The sequence below is a fragment of the Neophocaena asiaeorientalis genome, unplaced genomic scaffold (assembly GCF_003031525.2).
Source record: "Neophocaena asiaeorientalis asiaeorientalis breed wild unplaced genomic scaffold, Neophocaena_asiaeorientalis_V1.1 scaffold275, whole genome shotgun sequence".
Taxonomy (NCBI): Eukaryota; Metazoa; Chordata; class Mammalia; order Artiodactyla; family Phocoenidae; genus Neophocaena; species Neophocaena asiaeorientalis.
This window is the reverse complement of record NW_020173679.1, coordinates 920,906-939,959: the sequence shown is the minus strand read 5'-3', so window position 1 is coordinate 939,959 and position 19,054 is coordinate 920,906. Positions and strand designations below refer to the sequence as shown.

General features: G+C 47.0%; 1 protein-coding gene across 7 annotated transcripts in view; it reads right to left on the bottom strand.

Annotated features, from left to right (window-relative positions):
• Nucleotides 1-19,054, bottom strand: part of TMCO4 (transmembrane and coiled-coil domains 4) — a 91,975-nt gene that overhangs the window by 69,186 nt on the left and 3,735 nt on the right. For 4 of the 7 annotated variants that reach the window (XM_024749873.1, XM_024749880.1, XM_024749878.1 and 1 more), the window contains exons 2-4: nt 15,706-15,813; nt 11,909-12,065; nt 6,946-7,123 (exon numbers count right to left, since the gene is read on the bottom strand). In XM_024749873.1, the coding sequence (XP_024605641.1) occupies nt 6,946-7,115 (170 nt within the window). In that variant the 5' untranslated portion in view covers nt 7,116-7,123; nt 11,909-12,065; nt 15,706-15,813. The remainder of the gene's footprint in view (nt 1-6,945; nt 7,124-11,908; nt 12,066-15,705; nt 15,814-19,054) is intronic. The other 3 variants (XM_024749874.1, XM_024749875.1, XM_024749876.1) reach the window with 3 other exon arrangements.

Below are 19,054 nucleotides of genomic sequence, written 5' to 3'. Positions count from 1 at the left end.
TCCATATAAGGCTTTGATTCCAAGCCACCACTGGGATGCGGAAAAGGGAATCAGATCAGAGGGGATTAGGCCAGTGCAGAGAAAAGGCTTCCCAGAGACAAGCAGAGCTCCCTGGTAGAGAGGGCGACCTCAGGAAGCTCCCCGCTTGCACCACCCGGCTCCGGTTCCTGTGGATCCCAGGCAGCCCACCCAACCCATTCTTTAGAGCTGCTGCTGCCAAAGCCCAAGTAGAGAGATCTCTGCAGGCCGGGCCTGTGACAGGAGCAGTGCAGGACTCAGGTTCAAGTCCTGGCCCTACCACTGTTTTGGTCCAGGTCCCCGGGAAGCAGCTCTGAAATGATTACTGGGGATTCTGTTGGGGTCAACGTCTGTGAATGGGCAGGGAGGATACAGGACTGGGCAGGGAGGTCCAGTCTCAACAGAATCCTCAGCTGACCCTGTGGGGAGATCTGAGGATGGGGTGACCCTTGAGAACTGCCCCCAGTGGGGCAACAGGGCTGGGCCTTTATACCCTTATTTCAGACAGTCATCGGACAAAGGCTGCCCCAGGAAGGCGGCAGAACCTTGGGTGAAGTGGCTCTCTTCAGCTGAGGCAGACCCAGGCTGTGCCGGAAAGCCCTCTCAGTAGCTGGGGGAACGTCCTTCACTCCTTTTTTTTTTTTTTGGCCATTCCACGGCATGAGGGATCTTAGTTTCCTGACCAGGGATCAAACCTGCGCCCCCTGCCGTAGAAGCGTGGAGTCTTAAACACTGGAGCGCCAGGGAAGTCCCAGGAAAAGTCCTTCACTCCTGAAGGACATCTGAGCGAGTAACTCGACCTCTCTGTGGCTCAGTTTTCTTATCTGCAAATGGGTCTAAGAAACCAACTTCATACAATTGTTTGAGGATTAAATGAGTTGATACATATAAAGCAGCCCGAGCAGGGCTTGGCATGCAGTAGATACTCAACTAATGTTAGTTAGCATCACTATTTTATTTACAAGGTGACCAAGAGAGGCAGTGGAGAAGAGGGTTGAGCCGGGCTCTAATGTCTGACCCCTTGGGGGAGTCCTGGCTCCCTCGGTGACTGGCTTCATGCCCTACTTCACCTCTCTTAGTTTTACTCTCCTCTGCTGTAAAATGAGGATGATAATAGGGCCTGTCTCATAGATTGGCTGGAAAGATTAAATGACATGATAATAGTGCCTGAAAACCTTCAATAAATGTTACCTACTGCTGTAACAATTACTGTAACTTACCCCGCTACAGTTACTGGGATTACCCTGGGATGATGTGTGAGTGTATATGCAGGGAGGGATGACTAAGTGAATTGAGCATTACTTAGGGGTAAACATATACGTAGTGCCGAGGGCAGCGGCACGGCCTGGCCCTGTGTCCATGAAGGAAGTCCTGGATGTAGAGAAGCATCTCAGAACAAGAGTGGAGGAGTGAAGAGCACGAACTCCAGCTCAAATCCCAGCTGTGCCACAAGCTGTGTGATCTTGGACAAGTTACTTAGCCTCTCTGTGCCTCTGTTTCTTTGTCTGTAAAACGGTGGCGATAACGATGAAACCTATTGCATAGGGTTGTTGAAAGCTAAGTTAACATTTGTCATGTGCTTAGAGCAAAACCTGGCACATATAAAGCCCTATATAGGTGTTTCTTTAAATGAACAAATGAATTAATAAATATATATGTAAAGTGCCAGGACAGCAATCTATGAAATAAGAAATAGCATCGTAGAATGGCAGGGCCTTGGTAAATGCTTCTAACGTGACTGGTGATCTAGCTGAACCACATAAAAATCAATAGCAATGATGATAATAAATGGTCATCACAGAGCAACTATCTGTCAGTCCCTGTACTTAGTGCTTCATACACACGGACTCATTTACTTCTCATTACAGCCCCATGAGGGAGGGAGGTACTATTTTTACCCCCATTCTAGAGATAAAGACACCCGGAACCAGAAAGGTGTTTTTTTGTTAGTTTGTGTTTTTTGGCCATGCTACATGGCTTGTGGGATCTTAGGTCACTCAAGTGAAATCGCGGAGTCCTAACCACAGGACTGCCAGGGTATTCCCCAGAGAGGTTAAGTGACAGCTCCAGGGTCCAGGGTTCTCTCTGACTCCAGAGGCCATGCTTCACCACTGCAGAGATCGTCCCTCTCCAGCAATCACATTCCTTGGCACCCACCGAGTGCTGGGCACCGGCTAGGCTGGTGCATCCATCTCCCCTCTCATCCTTGCCATGTCTTGAGACGGAGGCCCTGGGCTATGGAGGTTAAACACCATATCAAGGGTCTCCTGGCTGGGAAAGGGCAAAGCCTCATCTGGAATCCAGGTTCCCGACTCCTAGTCCAAAGCTCCTCCTATTCACTAGGGGCTGGAAAACTACACCAGGGGGCTGCAGCCCCCTTTTTTTCCTGAAACTAAGTTTTATTGGAACACAGCACGCCCATTCCTTTACATGCTGTCTCCCAGCTGCTTTTAGCCTACATGCAACAGCAAAGCTGGGTGACTGCAACAGAGACCACAGGGTTTGCAAGCCTAAAGTATCTAGACCTTCACGGACAAAGCTTACTGACCCCTGCTCTACACCATTAATATCTCCAAGTTTAATAAACAGAGTTCATTGTAAGGAACAGCGTCTGTGACGCTTACAGCATGTAAGAGAGATAAATATTTTAAAGGCTTGCTTTTATGCCCCATGTGGACATAAACACAGAAAGTTTTCTAAAGATTACTGAAACCAACAGCATATCTGGGATTTACAACCCAGATTGAGGCTGGTTTTAAAATGTGTTTTGGGCCTTAAGAAGACTGAGATCAACCAAGTGGAAAGAGGTGGCATAGAGCATTGTAACTTTCAGGAAGGAAATTGCCCCCAAGGCAGATGCTTCCGGCTCAGCCACATGTGCTTAACACCATACTTGGATTTTGTGGGGGACACAGAACAACTTCTCCACGTGCCCTCCCAGGCGGTGCCCAGCACAGGCCTGGCACACAGTTCAGATTCATAAATATTTGTTTATGTGAACAAAGTATGCAGAACTCTTCCCCCACCTATCTACCAGCTTATCAGGTAGGGATTTATCAGATCTGAGAAGCTTCTGGAAAGACAGAGCTTCCCATGCATGGCACAGGTATGGGCTAGAGCAGGGAGAGAGCTGGACCCTTGCAGGAGATGGGACCCTGGCTTGCTTAGGAACAGAACATCCAACGAGATGTATTCTAACCTCTAGATAGAGAACGTGGTTTCATTATTAATAATGAGAACATCCAACGTTTGTTTGGCAGTAGCTCTGTGCCAGGCTCTGCAGGGCCATCAACACGTTCCTTCCTCAGGACCACCCTCTCTGATGGATGGCCGTTTCTCAGCAGCAGTGATTCCCCAGCCCCTTCTTCCTGACCAGTAGAAGCCCCCTCCCATGACGGAGACAGAGTACGTCAAGTGCCTTTATTTTTTTCCCTGCGTCCCTTGCAGGTGAGGTGAGGGCATTTGACTAGACCTAGCCAATGACACAAAAGGGGAAGCCTTCTCAGGGTATCCCGGGAAAGAGTTCCTCCCTGATGAGAGACTTGAAGAGAATCCCTGTCCTCTTCCTTGGGCCTTCCTTCCTTTGCCTTGGGTCTTGTTCTGTGATGTATGGCACTGCAGCAGCCATTTTATGATCAGGAGGGGGAGGCTAAGAACTGCAGAAAAGCCAACCCAAAGGCTTTTTGAGGTGCTGTATCAATGCTGGAACTCTCTTCCTTTTGATTTTTTGTTAAGTGAGAAAAACAAATCTCTTATTGTTTATTTATTTTTAAATTTTAAAATTTGTTTCACATCTTTATTGGAATATAAATGCTTTACAATGTTGTGTTAATTTCTACTGTACAACAAAGTGAATCAGCTACATGTATACACATGTCCCCATATCCCTTCCCTCTTGAACCTCCTTCCCACCCTCCCTATCCCATCCCTCTAGGTCATCACAAAGCTTTGTGTTGATCTCCCTGTGCTATGCAGCAGCTTCCCACTAGCCATCCATTATACATTTGGTAGTGTATATATGTCAATGCTACTCTCTCACTTCATCCCAGCTTCTCCTTCCCACCCTGTGCCCTCTAGTCTGTTCTCTATGTCTGCCTCTTTATTCCTGCCCTGCCACTAGGTTCATCAGTACTGCTTTTTAAAATTCCATATATATGCGTTAGCATACGGTATTTGTTTTTCTCTTTCTGACTTACTTCACTCTGTATGACAGATTCTAGGTCCATCCACCCCACTACAAATAATTCAATTTCATTCCTTTTTATGGCTGAGTAATATTCCATTGTATATATGTGCCACATCTTCTTTATCCATTCATCCGTTGATGGACATTTAGGTTGCTTCCATGTTCTGGGTATTGTAAATAGTGCTGCAATGAATATTGTGGTACATTATCTTTTTTTAAAAAATAAATTTATTTATTTATTTATTTTTGGCTGTGTTGGGTCTGCATTGCTGCGCACACGCTTTCTCTAGCTGCGGTGAGCGGGGGCTACTCTTCGTTGCGGCGTGTGGGCTTCTCATCGTGGAGGCTTGTCTTTGTTGTGGAGCACAGGCCCTAGGCACGCCTGTTTCAGTAGTTGTGGCCTGCAGGCCCTAGAGCGCAGGCTCAGTAGTTGTGGCGCACGGCCTTAGTTGCTCCGCGGCATGTGGGATCTTCCTGGACCAGGGCTCAAACCCGTTGTGCCCTGCATTGGCAGGCGGATTCTTAACCACTGCACCACCAGGGAAGTCCCTACATGTATCTTTTTGAGTTATGGTTTTCTCAGGGTATATGCCCAGTAGTGGGATTGCTGGGTCGTATGGTAGTTCTATTTTTAATTTTTGAAGGAACCTCCATGCTGTTCTCCATAGTGGCTGTTATCAATTTACATTCCCACCAACAGTGCAGGAGGGTTCCTTTTTCTCCACACCCTCTCCAGCATTTATTGTTTCTAGATTTTTTGATGATGGCCATTGTAACTTTTATTATTTAAATCTCTTTTAGTACAATGTACTGTTACTTGCAGCCCAAAGTACCCTGAATGGTAGGGGTAAGTTCCAGGATTGTCTTCATTGTACAGATGAGGAAATTGAACAAATAAAGTAAGTCACAGACTCAGCAAGCACCGCCATTTATTGAGCATCTACTGTGGGCCAAACACTATGCTACGTGCTTTAACTATATCATGTCATTTGATTCTTGTAATCACTCAGCAGGTGGGTATCACTAGCCCTATTCTACAGATGAAGACACTGATGCATAGGGAAGTTAAATAAACTGCCTAAGGCCACATGTAACTGGAAAGTGGCAGGGGTAGGACTCGAACCCAGATCTAAGTCCAAATTCCGTGGAATGTCTCCTGTGCCAAGAAAGCCAGTATTTATCCATCCCTTCTTTTCACAGACCTTTACCGAGGGTGTGTGTTACACCAAGCTGTGTGCCAGGCACTGGGGACTCAGAGACGAAAGAGGCAGCTCCGCCCTTCGGGGAAGAATTAGAGTGCAGCATGGTGGCTGTGGTGACAGGTCACTGGACAGACAGGTGGAGAAGCTTCCTGTCTGGGGGGCTGAGGAGGGTCTGGGAAGGCTTCCTGGAAGTGACCCCCAAGGAGATGAAAACGCTCAAGGTTCGGGCCAGTGGGAGGGACAAAGAAAAAAAGCGAAACAAACAAAAACCCAGCTAAGACCCAAGGCACGGGGAAGTTTACTCATGGGGACCATGGCTGGGGTTGGGGGCTGCGGTTCTTGAAAACACTGCAGATGCAAAAATCTCCTGCCCCCAACCCATCACTCCCTGTCTCAGGAATGATATCTCTGTCCTCCCAGGACCCCTCCCCATCTGGACCTTTGGGGCCAAAGTTAGCTCCTCCCTCTGGCCCACCCACAGCACCCAAGCTGTCTCCAAGTCACCTGCATTCTCCCTGAGAAAAACTGCGTGTGTCCCTCCATCTCACCTGTGTCCCTCCATCTCTGGGTCATTGTCCTGGTTTCTCAAAACAACTCCCTCCTCTGGTCTCCAAACTCTCTCCCCGCAAAATCCTTAAAGGGCTTGAAGGCCAAGCCCAAGCTCTTAGCCACTCTACTATTCCGACTCCATATACTGAGTGTCACTGAACCTGATATGCATCGTGGCACTTAGCCCACTTGTCCACTGTTAAAATCACTCATTTGGGTGCCCGCCCCCCACCAGATTGTAAGCACCAGGAGGGTAGAAGCCAGGCCTTGCTTTTCCTTGTTTTCTCCACAGGGCCTTGTACTACACTCAGCACATAGTAAGTGCTCACTGAATGTAGATATCTTATCCCCCTATTAGGGTGTGTCCTACTTGAGGGCAGGGATAGTGTCGGCCTTGTTTGTCTTTTTTTTTTTTTTTTTTATGTTGGGGGTAGGAGATAATTAATTTATTTATCTTTGCTGTGTTGGGTCATCGTTTCTGTGTGAGGGCTCTCTCTAATTGTGGCAAGCGGGGGCCACTCTTCATCGCGGTGCGCAGGCCTCTCACTATCGCAGCCTCTCTTGTTGCAGAGCACAAGCTCCAGACGCGCAGGCTCAGTAGTTGTGGCTCACAGGCCTACTTGCTCCGCGGCATGTGGGATCCTCCCAGACCAGGGCTTGAACCCATGTCCCTTACATTAGCAGGCAGATTCTCAACCACTGCACCACCAGGGAAGCCCCGGCCTTGTTTGTCTTACTCATGTCCACTTTCCATGTACTTCAAACGGTGCCTGGTGAAATGCTTGTAGGTGCTCCTTAAATGCTTGGTGAAGGTATAAATAAGTGGGTACTGAATGAGGGATGCCCTAGCCCCCTACCACATTGTGAGCTCCTTGAAGGCAAGGACAATGGCTTTCTCCTCTTTGTAGTGTCCAGTAACACCTGGCAGGCTGCCAAGAATCATCTCCCTGAAGAATCATGACCATCCCTCTGTGAGATAAAAGCACTCACCTTTGCTCAGGTTCTGGAAAGAGCTGGGACAGGGAGATGCCACAGAGGGCGGCATAGGCAAAACGGTTGGTCTCGGTCAGCTCCCGGCCTGTGGGCAGATGCGGCTCCCCTTCCACACCTGGCTCGGCCACCTGGGGCAGCCTCTGGCTCGACCCGTCCCCTGTGGCCATTTCCAGCCCTGCAGGGAGAAATCCCAGTGAAAAATGCTTTCAGCAGGTAGGCAAAGCTTCCTTAAATGGGACACAAAAACTACCACATCATAAAAGAAAAGGTAGACAAATTAGCCCTCATTCAAATTAAAAACTTCTATTCATCATCTTTAAGAGACTGGGGCTGGGGGAGATATTTTCAATGTGTATATCACAAAGGATTTGTATCCATAGTGTAAAAACAACTCCTACAAGTCACTAAGAAAAAGAAACAAGGCAAATTTAAGATGGGCAAAAGACTTAAATAGGTACTTCACAAAAGATATCCAATGGCCAATAAGCACACGCAGAGGTGTTCAACATCACTGGGCATCAGAGAAACAGAAATTAAAACCCCAATGAGACACGGCTACTCACCCATCAGAATGGCTAAAATTAAAAGACTGACAATACCAAGTGCTGATGAAGATAAGGGACAAATAGAACTTCCATATACTGCTGGTGCGAGTGTAAATTAGCCATCTGAGACATGGAAATTAAAACTCCAATGAGATACTACCATTCACATATCAGAAAGGTTAAAATTAAAAAGACCTACAATACTAAGAGAATAAGGAGCAAATAGAACTTTCCTACACTGCTGGTGGGAGTGTAAATTGGTACAACCCTGTGAAAGATGGTTTGACTTTATCCACTAAATTTAAACATGTGTCTTCCCTACACCCCAGCAACTCCACTCCTGAGAAATGAAGGTTTATGTCTCCCAAAAGACACGAATGCTCATAGGAGCTTCACTCATAATAGTCCCAAATGAAACAACCCACACATTCACCCACAGCAGAATGGACAACCTATGCAGATTTATACCATGGAATATTACACAGCAATGAAAAGAATGAAGTTTGGCTCACCACAACATGAGTGAATCTCAATGGTAAGCAGATGGTCATTCACCAGAGAATATATACTGTAGGATTACGCTTATATGAACTTGAAGAATAGGTCAAACCAATCTATTGTGAGAAGAGTCAGAAGAGAGGCTGCCAGTGGGAGGGAATATTGGCTTAGAAGGGGGACAGCAAGGCTTCTGGGTGATGGAAATGTTCTATATCTTGACCCAGGTGGTGATTACATGGGCATAAATACATTTTAAAAATTCACTGAGCTGTACACTTACGATTTGTGTACTCTATGTACGTTATACTTCAGTGAAAGGGAGGAAGGGAGGGAGCAAGGTCTCCTTCCCCTTCCTCTGTCCCTCCCTTTATTCTCTTTCCTTCCCAGGGGCAGAAGGGGAAGAAGGGAAGGGATGGGTGGGGAGGAGTGGGGAAGGGACAAACCAAGCCAAGTCAGGCATCCAAGGGCCCTGGGAGCGGGTACTGGGAAGGGTACCAGCCGTGACCATAGGGCACTGTGGATATGAATGCAGGCTCAGGACCAGACAGACAGGGTGTGAATCTAAGTGCCTCCAACTCATAGATGTGGGAACTTGGGCAACTCAAACTCTCTGCACTGAGATTCCTTTGCCTAAAAATGGACTATAACAGTACGTGTCTGGAAGAGCTGTGTAAGCAATAAATGACATGGCCGTGAAGAAATAAATGCATAAAAAGAATCAACAGACAAGTAACTAAGATGCTCCGCACAGTGCCTGGCACACAGCAAAGGTGTATAAATAATAGTAAGAGACAACATTATTGAGCCATTGCTGGATGCCAGGCCCTGGGGCTACAGTTTTTAACAAGCATGGTCCCAGCCAACTCTACGAGCCAGGTACTATTGATACCATAGCATCCAGTTTTCAAACCGGAGGGGAACAGGCTCAGAGAAGAACTGGGCCCAGGTCACATGCCAGTAAATGGCAGACCAGAGCCCAAAGCCAGAGCTCTGGGCCACCATCTCTGTTTCGAACACTCGTCTTATCGCCAAGAGATTTCTAGTCTAATACCCATACTCCACACTGACTTTGGTCCACAAATTTTTTCTCATCCAGCTGAGCAATAAAATCTTTTGTTCTCAAAGTATCACCTCCATGGAGGGATTATTTAAAAATCTGTCCACAACTAATATTGCCATCAGTTTTTCAAAATAACTCTGAGGTAGTTAAAAGCCACAAACCAACATCTGGACAGCACATAACAGTTTACAGAGCACTTTAAATCCATTTAATTCTTACAACTACCACGTAAGGTTAAGTAGGACGTGAGGCGTTATGAGATTCTCTCCTTTAACTATAAGCTTCAGAGAGGCCAAGCGATTTCCCCACAGTTACACAGTAAGTATGTGACGAAAAGTCAAACCAGACTTTGGTTCTAAACCCCATGTTCTCTCCTCTACACCCGCACAGGGATTCTCCTTCCCTTGTTTCAGATGGAGAAATTGAGGCCCAGAGAGGTTAAGACCATGCCCAATGTCACCCAGCAAGACTGGCCTCCAATGGTTGCTCCAGGAACCCAAGTTGGAGATCTGTTTGTAGATTTCCCTGGCTCAGATAATCAGTGCAGACCATGTCGGTGGACCAAGAGGACAGCAACAAGCCAAGAACTAAGGACGTCACCGGGGGCAGCGCCTGGCCTTGATGCCAGCAGGCTTAGCAATTTCTACTACCTTGTGCCACTTGGCAGCTGGGGTAATTGTCCCTATTACCCAGAAGAACCCAAGATGGTATTTTATTGGGCTGGTATTTGGGGAGCCCCATGTTAGTTCTCAGCTCAAGAAGAAACGGCCTTCTAATCAGAGAAGCATGAGCTGGCCTGTCTCTAACCACAGGGGACAGGGGGTTGCACTGAGTGCACGAAGAGCTCAGCTCAGGCCAAATTCATTCATTCATCCGTTCAACAGAATACTCTCCTGATGCCCTATAATCCATTCTCTACACAGTAGCCTGAGTGGCCTTGCTGTCCTATATACCAATCATGTCACTCACCTGCTTAAAGGCCTCCGAAGGCCTCCCATCACCCCAGGATGAATACCAATCCTTTCATGATAGTCTACAGAGTCCTGATCTGGCCCCTGCCCGCCTCTCAACTCCAGCTCACGCCCCCCACACCTGCCTTGTTCACTACACTATAGCCATGCTGGCTGTCTTTCTGCTCCTCAAATACGCAAGCTGGTCCTCCCTCTGGGCCTATGCACCTGCCATTCCCCCCAGCCTGGGACACTTTACATTTGACCTTCACATCATTCTGGCCTTAGCCTGAATGTCACCTCCACTGAGAGGCCTTCCCTGATTCCCCAGGCCATGTACTCTGCCTCTCTATCCTAGCACCCTGTTCTCTTTCTATAAGACTTACTCCTGTCTTAAATAATATATTTTTAAATTGTATTGTTTACTTGTGTAAACAAGTAAAACATAAACTTCTCGAGGCAGCCCCTGGTTGTTTTTTCACTGCTGTAACCCTAGCTTTCTGAACAGGCCCTGGAGTATTGCAGGCATTCAATAACTACTTGCTGGATGAATGAAGAGGGCCTTGAGGCCAATCAGGGGACAAAACTGACAAATTCCCTGCTCTCAAGGGGCTTACATTCTGGTGGGAGACAGGAGATAATACACTAATACATCATGAGCATAATCATTTAAGTACTTGCCACGATCACATAGCTATTAAGTGGTGGAACTGAGATTCACACTCAGAGGATCTGGATGTAACAGTCCACTAAATAAGTAAGTAAGTAAATAAATAAATATATAAACATTCAGTTGGGCAGTGAACAGTTAGGGAGACGGTGATATGCAGTGATCAGGATGGCGGGGGGTGACAACAGTATCGGATGAAAGGTGCCACTCCAGCAGAGGCCTGCAGGAAGTAAGGGGGACAGCGCTGCAGATGGATGGGACAGGGTATTCCAGTAGAAGAAACAGGACAGTGGTAGAGCTAGATGGACAAGTAAACAGATGATGATAACCCAGTGGGATAAATGCTGTGATGGAGAAAACACAGATAGAGGGATACAAAGAGGGGAACCCAGAATTGGCTTCCCAGAGAAGGTGACATCAGACAGGGGTGGGGTCAGTGGGAAGAGAATGTTCTAGGCAGAGGGGATAGCATCTGTCAAGTCCCAGAGGGAGAAGAGAGAGGATGCTTTTGAAGAACGAAAAGGATGCTCAGTGTAGTCAGGGCTTGGACAATGGGTCGGTGTAGAGGTTGGGAGGGAAGAAATGAGGCTGGAGGGGAAGCTGCCAGGGGCTACGCCCTGCAGGACCAAGTCCTCCCAGCTGAGTCCGACTTAACCTCAAAGACAATGGCCATGCGGGGAGCTGAGTATGACATACCACGGGACCCCTTGGTATGACTTCGGCAACTGCCTGTGAAATCTATAATTATTTAAAAAGGAAAGGTGGGATGTCACTAGATAATATGAAAACCTTAAGTTCTAAGTAAATCTAAAATAGATATTCGCCTCCACTCCAAACCAACCAGTTAGTTAATTTAATAAACATCTACCAGGGACTTCCCTGGAGGTCCAGTGGTTAGGACTCCACGCTTCCACTACTTCCAGGGCACAGGTCCAAATCCCTGGTCGGGGAACTAAGATCCCACATGCCCCACAGCACGGCTAAAACCCCCCACAAAAACCAATAAATAAATAAAGAAACAAATATGTACCAGATACGTACAATAAATATGTACCAGGTGCTGTCTTACATGCTGGGGACACAGCGGTGACTAAGACAAACAGACAACCACCTTCCACCATAGAGATACATTCTAGTCGGGGAGACAGATAACATGTAAACTCATGACATTTAAATTAATATCATTTTAAGTAATGACAAGGGTTCTGAAGAGAAAGAAACCTTAAATAATACTTACCCAGATTTCAAGAAACAACCGTGGGCTTCCCCTCTAAGTCTGAAAACAGGCTGTCCAGGTTCTTGAAGGTTCTTTGGAGAAATATGCAAATTTCCCTGGAGGAGCAAACCAGAAAAAGAAGCCCATGGGTCCACAGGGTGTGGGATCTGGAGGAGGCCTGTGGGAAAGAGGGATCGGTTAGCCCGGGGCTCAGGGCTAACCCTACTACCACCACTACCACTCTTCTGGGCCTTTGCCCCCGAAGGTTTGCAGTCAGCTACCATTCACTGGGCACAGCCCTGGTGCTGTGCGTGGATTGTCGGTTCTAAGTCCTTGTACCCTGAGCCGTGGGTGCTGCACTGGCTCCTTGGTTAGCCTGGCAGTAGAGGGCAGGCACCGGATCTACTCCATATCAGTATTCTGCTGCCCAACCTCTTACCTGCCACAGGGTGAGTGCTCAGAAATTGCCTGTGACACGAACAAATGAACTAGTGTTCAGGCTTAAGCAAGAGCTAGGTTATTCCCTCCAGAAAGGCACTCCTATTCTTACCCTCCCATCAAGCATCAGATGAGAAAGGGAGACTGGAACAAGGGCCAAGCATCTGGAATTACCCAGGGATGTCCCAGAGCCCAGCAGGAGAAGAGAGAAGATGCTTCTGAAGAGCCAGAAAGATGCTCAGGGACTACCTCAAATAACCTGAGCTTCATCCTAATGGGCCATTTGCCATGTTCAAGGAACCAGAATATTTTCTGCCTCTCAAGCTTCCGTAGGGTGTTTAATCAATCAGTAGTGATAACACCCTTCCCCTGGATGTTACCTTCTTATGAGGCACGAGAATGTATATACTATGCCTGCAAACCAGGAGATTCAAGCCACAAGTCCACCCATATTAAAAAGACACAGAGAAGAAAAATGTCGAGATGAATAGCCTCTATAGTGATCTCTGAAAGGTGAGATACCAGAGACTTTTCTGGATTTCCCCAATATTCTGTCACAGATACGTATTGCTTTTCAACTCTGAAGACAGTTATTTTGTTTATATCTCCATCTGTACAGAGGGGACTGCTGGACTTACACTGGGATGGTGACAGTGACTGTCTCTAAGCCGGGGGGGTGGGGCGGTGGTTGTCCAATTCTGGATGATTTTAATTTTTTCTTTATATGTTCAAGTTGTATGAATTTTCAATAATGACTGTGTATTGATTACAAGATCCGAACAAATAGATACGATTTTAAATTATAATATGGTGTACTGATGCCGGTTCATACTGGCATCTCTTCCCAGCTCTGTGTTCAGTGATGCTGGGAGCCTGAAATGGGCCAAGAGGGCGTATTTCCACCACAGAAATGGAAAGTGCTACAAACAAAGGGATTCTATTTTCCAGGGAGGTGGTTAACAGTACACCACTGGATATACAGTACGATTCCAGTTATGTTTTATTTTTATTTTTGGCTGTGTTGGGTCTTCACTGCCGCGCGCGGGCTTTCTCTAGTTGCGGCGAGCGGGGGGTACTCTTTGTTGTGGTGCGTGGGCTTCTCATTGTGGTGGCTTCTCTTGTTGTACAGCGTGGGCTCTAGGCCCACGGGCTTCAGTATTGTGGCGCATGGGCTCAGTAGTTGTGGCTCACGGGCTCTAGGGTGCAGGCTCAGTAGCTGTGGCACATGGGCCTAGTTGCTCCGCGGCATGTGGGATCCTCCCGGACCAGGGCTCCAACCCGTGTCCCCTGCACTGGCAGGTGGATTCTTAACCACTGTGCCACCAGGGAAGCCCTCCAGTTATGTTTTTAAAAAATGTTTCACAGAGCAAAAAGATCACAAGGCAGTACATCAAAATGTTAATGATCCTTGTCTCATGGTGGTGGGGCTGTGGGCCTAGAAGTAATCCATTTTTATTCTTTCTATTTTTCTGAATTTTTAACATTTTCTGTCGTGAGCTTATTAGAGCCTTTATAATAAAAACATTTTTTTAAAAGAATTAAAAACAGTTGTGTTTGTTTTTTTTTTTTTTTTTTTGCGGTACATGGGCCTCTCACTGCTGCGGCCTCTCCTGTTGTGGAGCACAGGCTCCGGACACGCAGGTTCAGTGGCCATGGCTCACGGGCCCAGCCGCTCCACGGCATGTGGGATCCTCCAGGACCAGGGCACGAACCTGTGTCCCCTGCATCGGCAGGTGGACTCTCAACCACTGCGCCACCAGGGAAGCCCAACAGTTGTGTTCTTGATCCCTAGAAGGGGAGTGCTTAGTCTCAGAAAGCCCTGGCCCCACATGGCCCAGCCAAGCCACAGGTCTTGTCACAGTTAAGTCCCATTCCTCTGACCAACAGGTCTTGTCATCAACAAGATGGACAAGGGCAATTCTCGGCCATCCATGCCGGTGGGATGGAGGAGTCCAGGGTTCCAACGCCATGGACTGTCCAGGTGGAAGGGATGGGCCCCAAACTCTTCCAGCTGAGGGAGTGTGGTGGCAGCCGTGGGTGGAGTGCCACCTAAACTGTGTATGCTGGTCCTCGGGGGCCTCCACCCCTTGTTCTGATTAGGGACCAGGATCCAGTCTGATATTCTCAAATATGTCTGAGAAGCTGGACTGATTCTGAGAGAGTGAGCTGGGTTCCTGTGGTGAGAAAAAGACCCCGCTAGTCAGGGCTAGCAGTGTCTGTGTGCCTGGGGCCACCTCATGTGCACAGGGCCAGTCCAGCAGCACCCTGGGCTCAGGACATCCCTAATGGATGGAGTAAGTCCCAACTCCCTGGGGGTCTTGCCTCTGCCCAAGTGCCGTGAAGACACCAAGGAACCCTGAGAAAGGTCCACACCTGACCCAGGAGAGCCCCAACTCTCAGGGAAACAACATGTACATGGTGAGGACCCCAGGGAGGACGCCAGTCGACGGCTCGGCTCAGAAGTGGGACGGAAACGGTTAGTCTGGAGTGGGACCACGTTTTGAGGCACCACAATCACGATTTTTCTCTCACCAGTCACGTTATCTGTCACCAAAGAAAACACGGACTGGGTTATTTCTGTCAGTAGTGGAGGTAGACGGTCATTCCCAAACATCTGACCTGGGTTCTGCAGGCACCCACAGAAGGTGCTCAACCCACATTTGTTGATGGACACCATAAACGATGCAGTGGGATTTCTTCTTGGAACAAGAAAAAATTCCAAAGTCGGCACCAAGGAGAAAATCAAATGTGGTCAGAATCATCCTTGAAAATCCTTTAAATCATCCTTAAAACTCTGGGACCTGGGTCTTTAGAAGATCTCATGCAAGAATGAACTTCTTTTGTTTTTCTTACACGTGAGTCAGCTGTGGCTTTTTTTTTTTTTTTTTTTTAACTTGGAGCAGTCAGTAAAGGCCAAGGTCAAATTTGATGTGTGTGTGTGTGTGTGTGTGTGTTGCAGAGGGGAGGGGAGCCCAGTGGGGGTCGGGGGTGACGTTCTTTTTCTCTCTCTCTTCCTCTTTTTCTGAGTTAACTGGCCACAGCTGCATTTTTTAATGAGTCTGCAGTACCGTGAGATAATCATTACCAGAGAGATAGCTACCGTGTCACAGGAAGGCTGAGGACTAATTATTCTGGAGCCAAGGAGAAGGAAGAACATCTGGCTGAAGAAATCCTTTATAACAAATACAGCTACAGCACTGTTCTTAAGCCAGAAACTCTGAAGATTGTAGTCCAAAGTTAAAACACACACACACACACACACACACACACACACACACAGTAAGACAATCTTGACATGGTCCTAGAAGTGGAGATTCTACGCAGGCCCAATTTACTTCCCACTCTCAGCATTTTAGGAGACAAACCCATTCGTTCTGTACCTCTATCTGGAAGTTAAACTGGAGGTCAGTGGTAACTGCAGCATCTCAGGAGGTTTCCATGGCAACAGTTCCAACAAAGAAGAACCCAGAGGGTTTTGGACAATCCCACTACAGACCAAAAGAAAAAAAAGGGATGTTGGCATGGAGGGCAAGTTCCCATCCCAACCTCACTTCAGCAGCCTGGAGGAAGGGCGGGGTGCTGGCGCAGGGAGGGTAACAGTGTGCTATTGGGGTGGATGCCCAGGCTGCAGGACGTTTTGTCCACATTTATCATTGCGCCCTTCCTCCCTGACTCCCATCCTCGTACAAGCTGCCATCATCTCTCTGGCAGGAGCCTCCTCACCAGTCTCCCGCCTCTTTCTGCCCTCACCCATAGCTATCCACCCCACAGCATCCAGAAAGTTCCACCTCAAACTAGAATCAGATCATGTGCCTTCCCTGCTCCAAACCTTCAGTGACTCCCTTCTCACCCACAGTCACCATCAAGGCACCCGGGCCATATGTAGCGCACCCTTCTCCTCCCCTCCCCTCCACTCATTCTGCTCCAGACACACCATCCTCCTTGCTGCTCCTGGATCCCACCATGCATGCTCCCACCTCAAGGCCTTTGCACTCGCTGTTCCCTCTGCCGGACGTGCTCTTCCCCCGATAACCACATGACCAACTCCCTTATCTCCTTCCAGTCTTTGCTCAAATCTCACAGCTCAGGGAAGCCATGCTGCCCCCAGCCTCTCCTCCCAATCGCTTTTAACTGGCTCCTCTGCTTGGTCCAGAGCACGCATCGCTGTCTGACACACTATATCCTTTCCTTGTTTATGCTTATTGCTTACTGTTTATCTCTCCCTCTGCCCACGTGGAAGCATAGCAGGCACTCATAAACATTTGCTGAGTGAAGGGTGGTTTCCACTAGGGATAATTAAAAAACAATTCAAGAGGGAAGTCTTCCTGGGAAGGAAGGGGGAGAAATGGCAAAATCTCTAATGGTTCATTTGACCTACTGGTTTTCAAACTGCTCCACAAGGTCCCAGGGACCTCTCTTACTCTGATGGGCAAGAGGAGAGACAGTGGGGAGCCATCCATGCCCACCTCCAAATTTCAACAGTGAATGCCCCAGCAATGCCACTTCTGGCTACACACCCAAAAGCACTGAAAGCAGGGTCTCAAAAAGATATCTGTATACCCATATTCATAGCGGCATTATTCATAATAGCTAAAAGGTGGAGGCAACCCAAGTGTCCATCCATGGATGACTGGATAAACAAAATGTTATATACATACAGTGGAACATTATTCAGCCTTAAAAAAGGAAGGAAATTCTCACACGCTGCAACATGGCTGAACCTTGAGGACATTATGCTAAGTGAAATCAACCAGTCCCAGAAAGACAAATACTGTATGACTCCACTTATATGAGGCACTCAGAGTAAGCAACATTGTAGAGACAGAAAGTAAAGTGGGGGCTGCCAGGGGCTGGGGGAGGGGGAATGGGGAGGTGTTGTTTAGTGGGTACAGAGTTTCAGATTTGCAGGGTGAAATGGTCTGGAGATCCACTGCAAAATGCTGTGATTATACCTCACACTTCTGACGTGCACACTTCAAAATGGCTAAGATGGCAAATTTTATGTCGTGTCTATTTCATCACCATTAAAAATTTTTTAATTAAAAAAATCGTACCAGTCAATACTTGGTCAATGTTAGTAAATGCCACCCCTTTCCATGCATCATCTCATTTCCTCCCAATAATCCTACCAGGTAGGTGCTATTATCTCTGTTTTACAGATGGAGAAAGAGGCCCTGAGAAATGGACGTCAAGGTCACAGGATGAGTGATGTGGGATTTAAACTTGTACCTGGGTCTTAGCCCGAGGGCAGCCATCTTAACTACGATGCCACACTGCTCCTCTTTGGTCTAGTTTATACATGGAGGTGGCCCAAAAGATTTCAAACACAATTTGAAAACCTCCGAATTAGAACCTCACTAGCTCCGTCTGTCCACAGGTTAACAACCTGAACCGAGCAGGACCCCGTGGGGCTTTCCTGCGACAGACACCTTCCCCCATGTCCTCTGCCTGCCTCTCGTTTATGGAAAAGTGGTAGTCTCCCAGGCCTCCCCCGAGTCACAAAAGCCTGGCTCAAGAATTAGTGATTGAAAGGACTGTAGTGACAAATGTAGCAGTTGTGCCTGGAGAACTGGTAATAATTTAAACAGTAAATCAGCCATATGGCAGTCACAGAATCTTTAGTTCCTCTCTAAAGTACCTGGATAACAGTATCTGATGCACAGTTCCTGAGCTGTTTTACAGATGCTAAAACCCCCAACAAATGGAAGAAGTTAACTACTTGATGACCATGAGCATGTAGCCCCCCAGACCCACTGGAGCCTGAGGACTGACAACGTTAACATCTGTGACACCCCATTACCTCACCATCAACCAGTCAGAGAACTGTGCTCGAGCTGATAACACACCCTGTGACTCCCCTTCCTCATTTGCCTTCAAAAATCCTTCTCCGTAAATTGATGCAGCCACTACGGAAAAGAGCATGGAGATTCCTTAAAAAACTAAAAATAGGACTCTCCGGTGGTCCAGTGGTTAAGACTATACACTCCCACTGTAGGAGGTGTGGGTTTGATCCCTGGTCAGGGAACTAAGATCCCACATGCTGCATGGTGTGGCCAAAAAAAAAAAAAAAAACACCTAAAAACAGAGTAGCCATATGATCCAGCAAACTCATTCATGGGCATATATCTGGAGAAAACTATAATTAAAAAAGACACATGCACCCCAATGTTCATAGCAGCATTATTTACAATAGCCAAGACATGGAAGCAACCTAGACATCCATCAACAGATGAATGGATAAAGAAGATGTGATATATCTACACAACGGAATACTACTCAGCCATAAAAAATGAAATAATGCCATTTGCAGCAACATGGATAGCCTAGAGATTATCATATTAAGTGAAATAAGTCAGACAGAGAAAGCCAAATACCATGTGGTATCACTTATACATGGAATCTAAAATATGATTAAAATGAACTTATTTACGACACAGAAACAGACTCACAGACATAGAAAGCAAACTTAAGGTTACCAAAGGGGAATGGGCATGGGAGAGGGATAAATTAGGTGTTTGGGATTAGCAGATACAAACTACTATATATAAAAGAGATAAACAACAAGGTACTACCATAACAGGGAACTATGTTCAATATCCTGTAATAAACCATAATGGAAAAGAATATAAAAAAGAATATGTATATATATATATATATATATATATATATATACACATATATATATGTATAACTGAATCACTTTGCCATACACCAGAAACTAACAACATC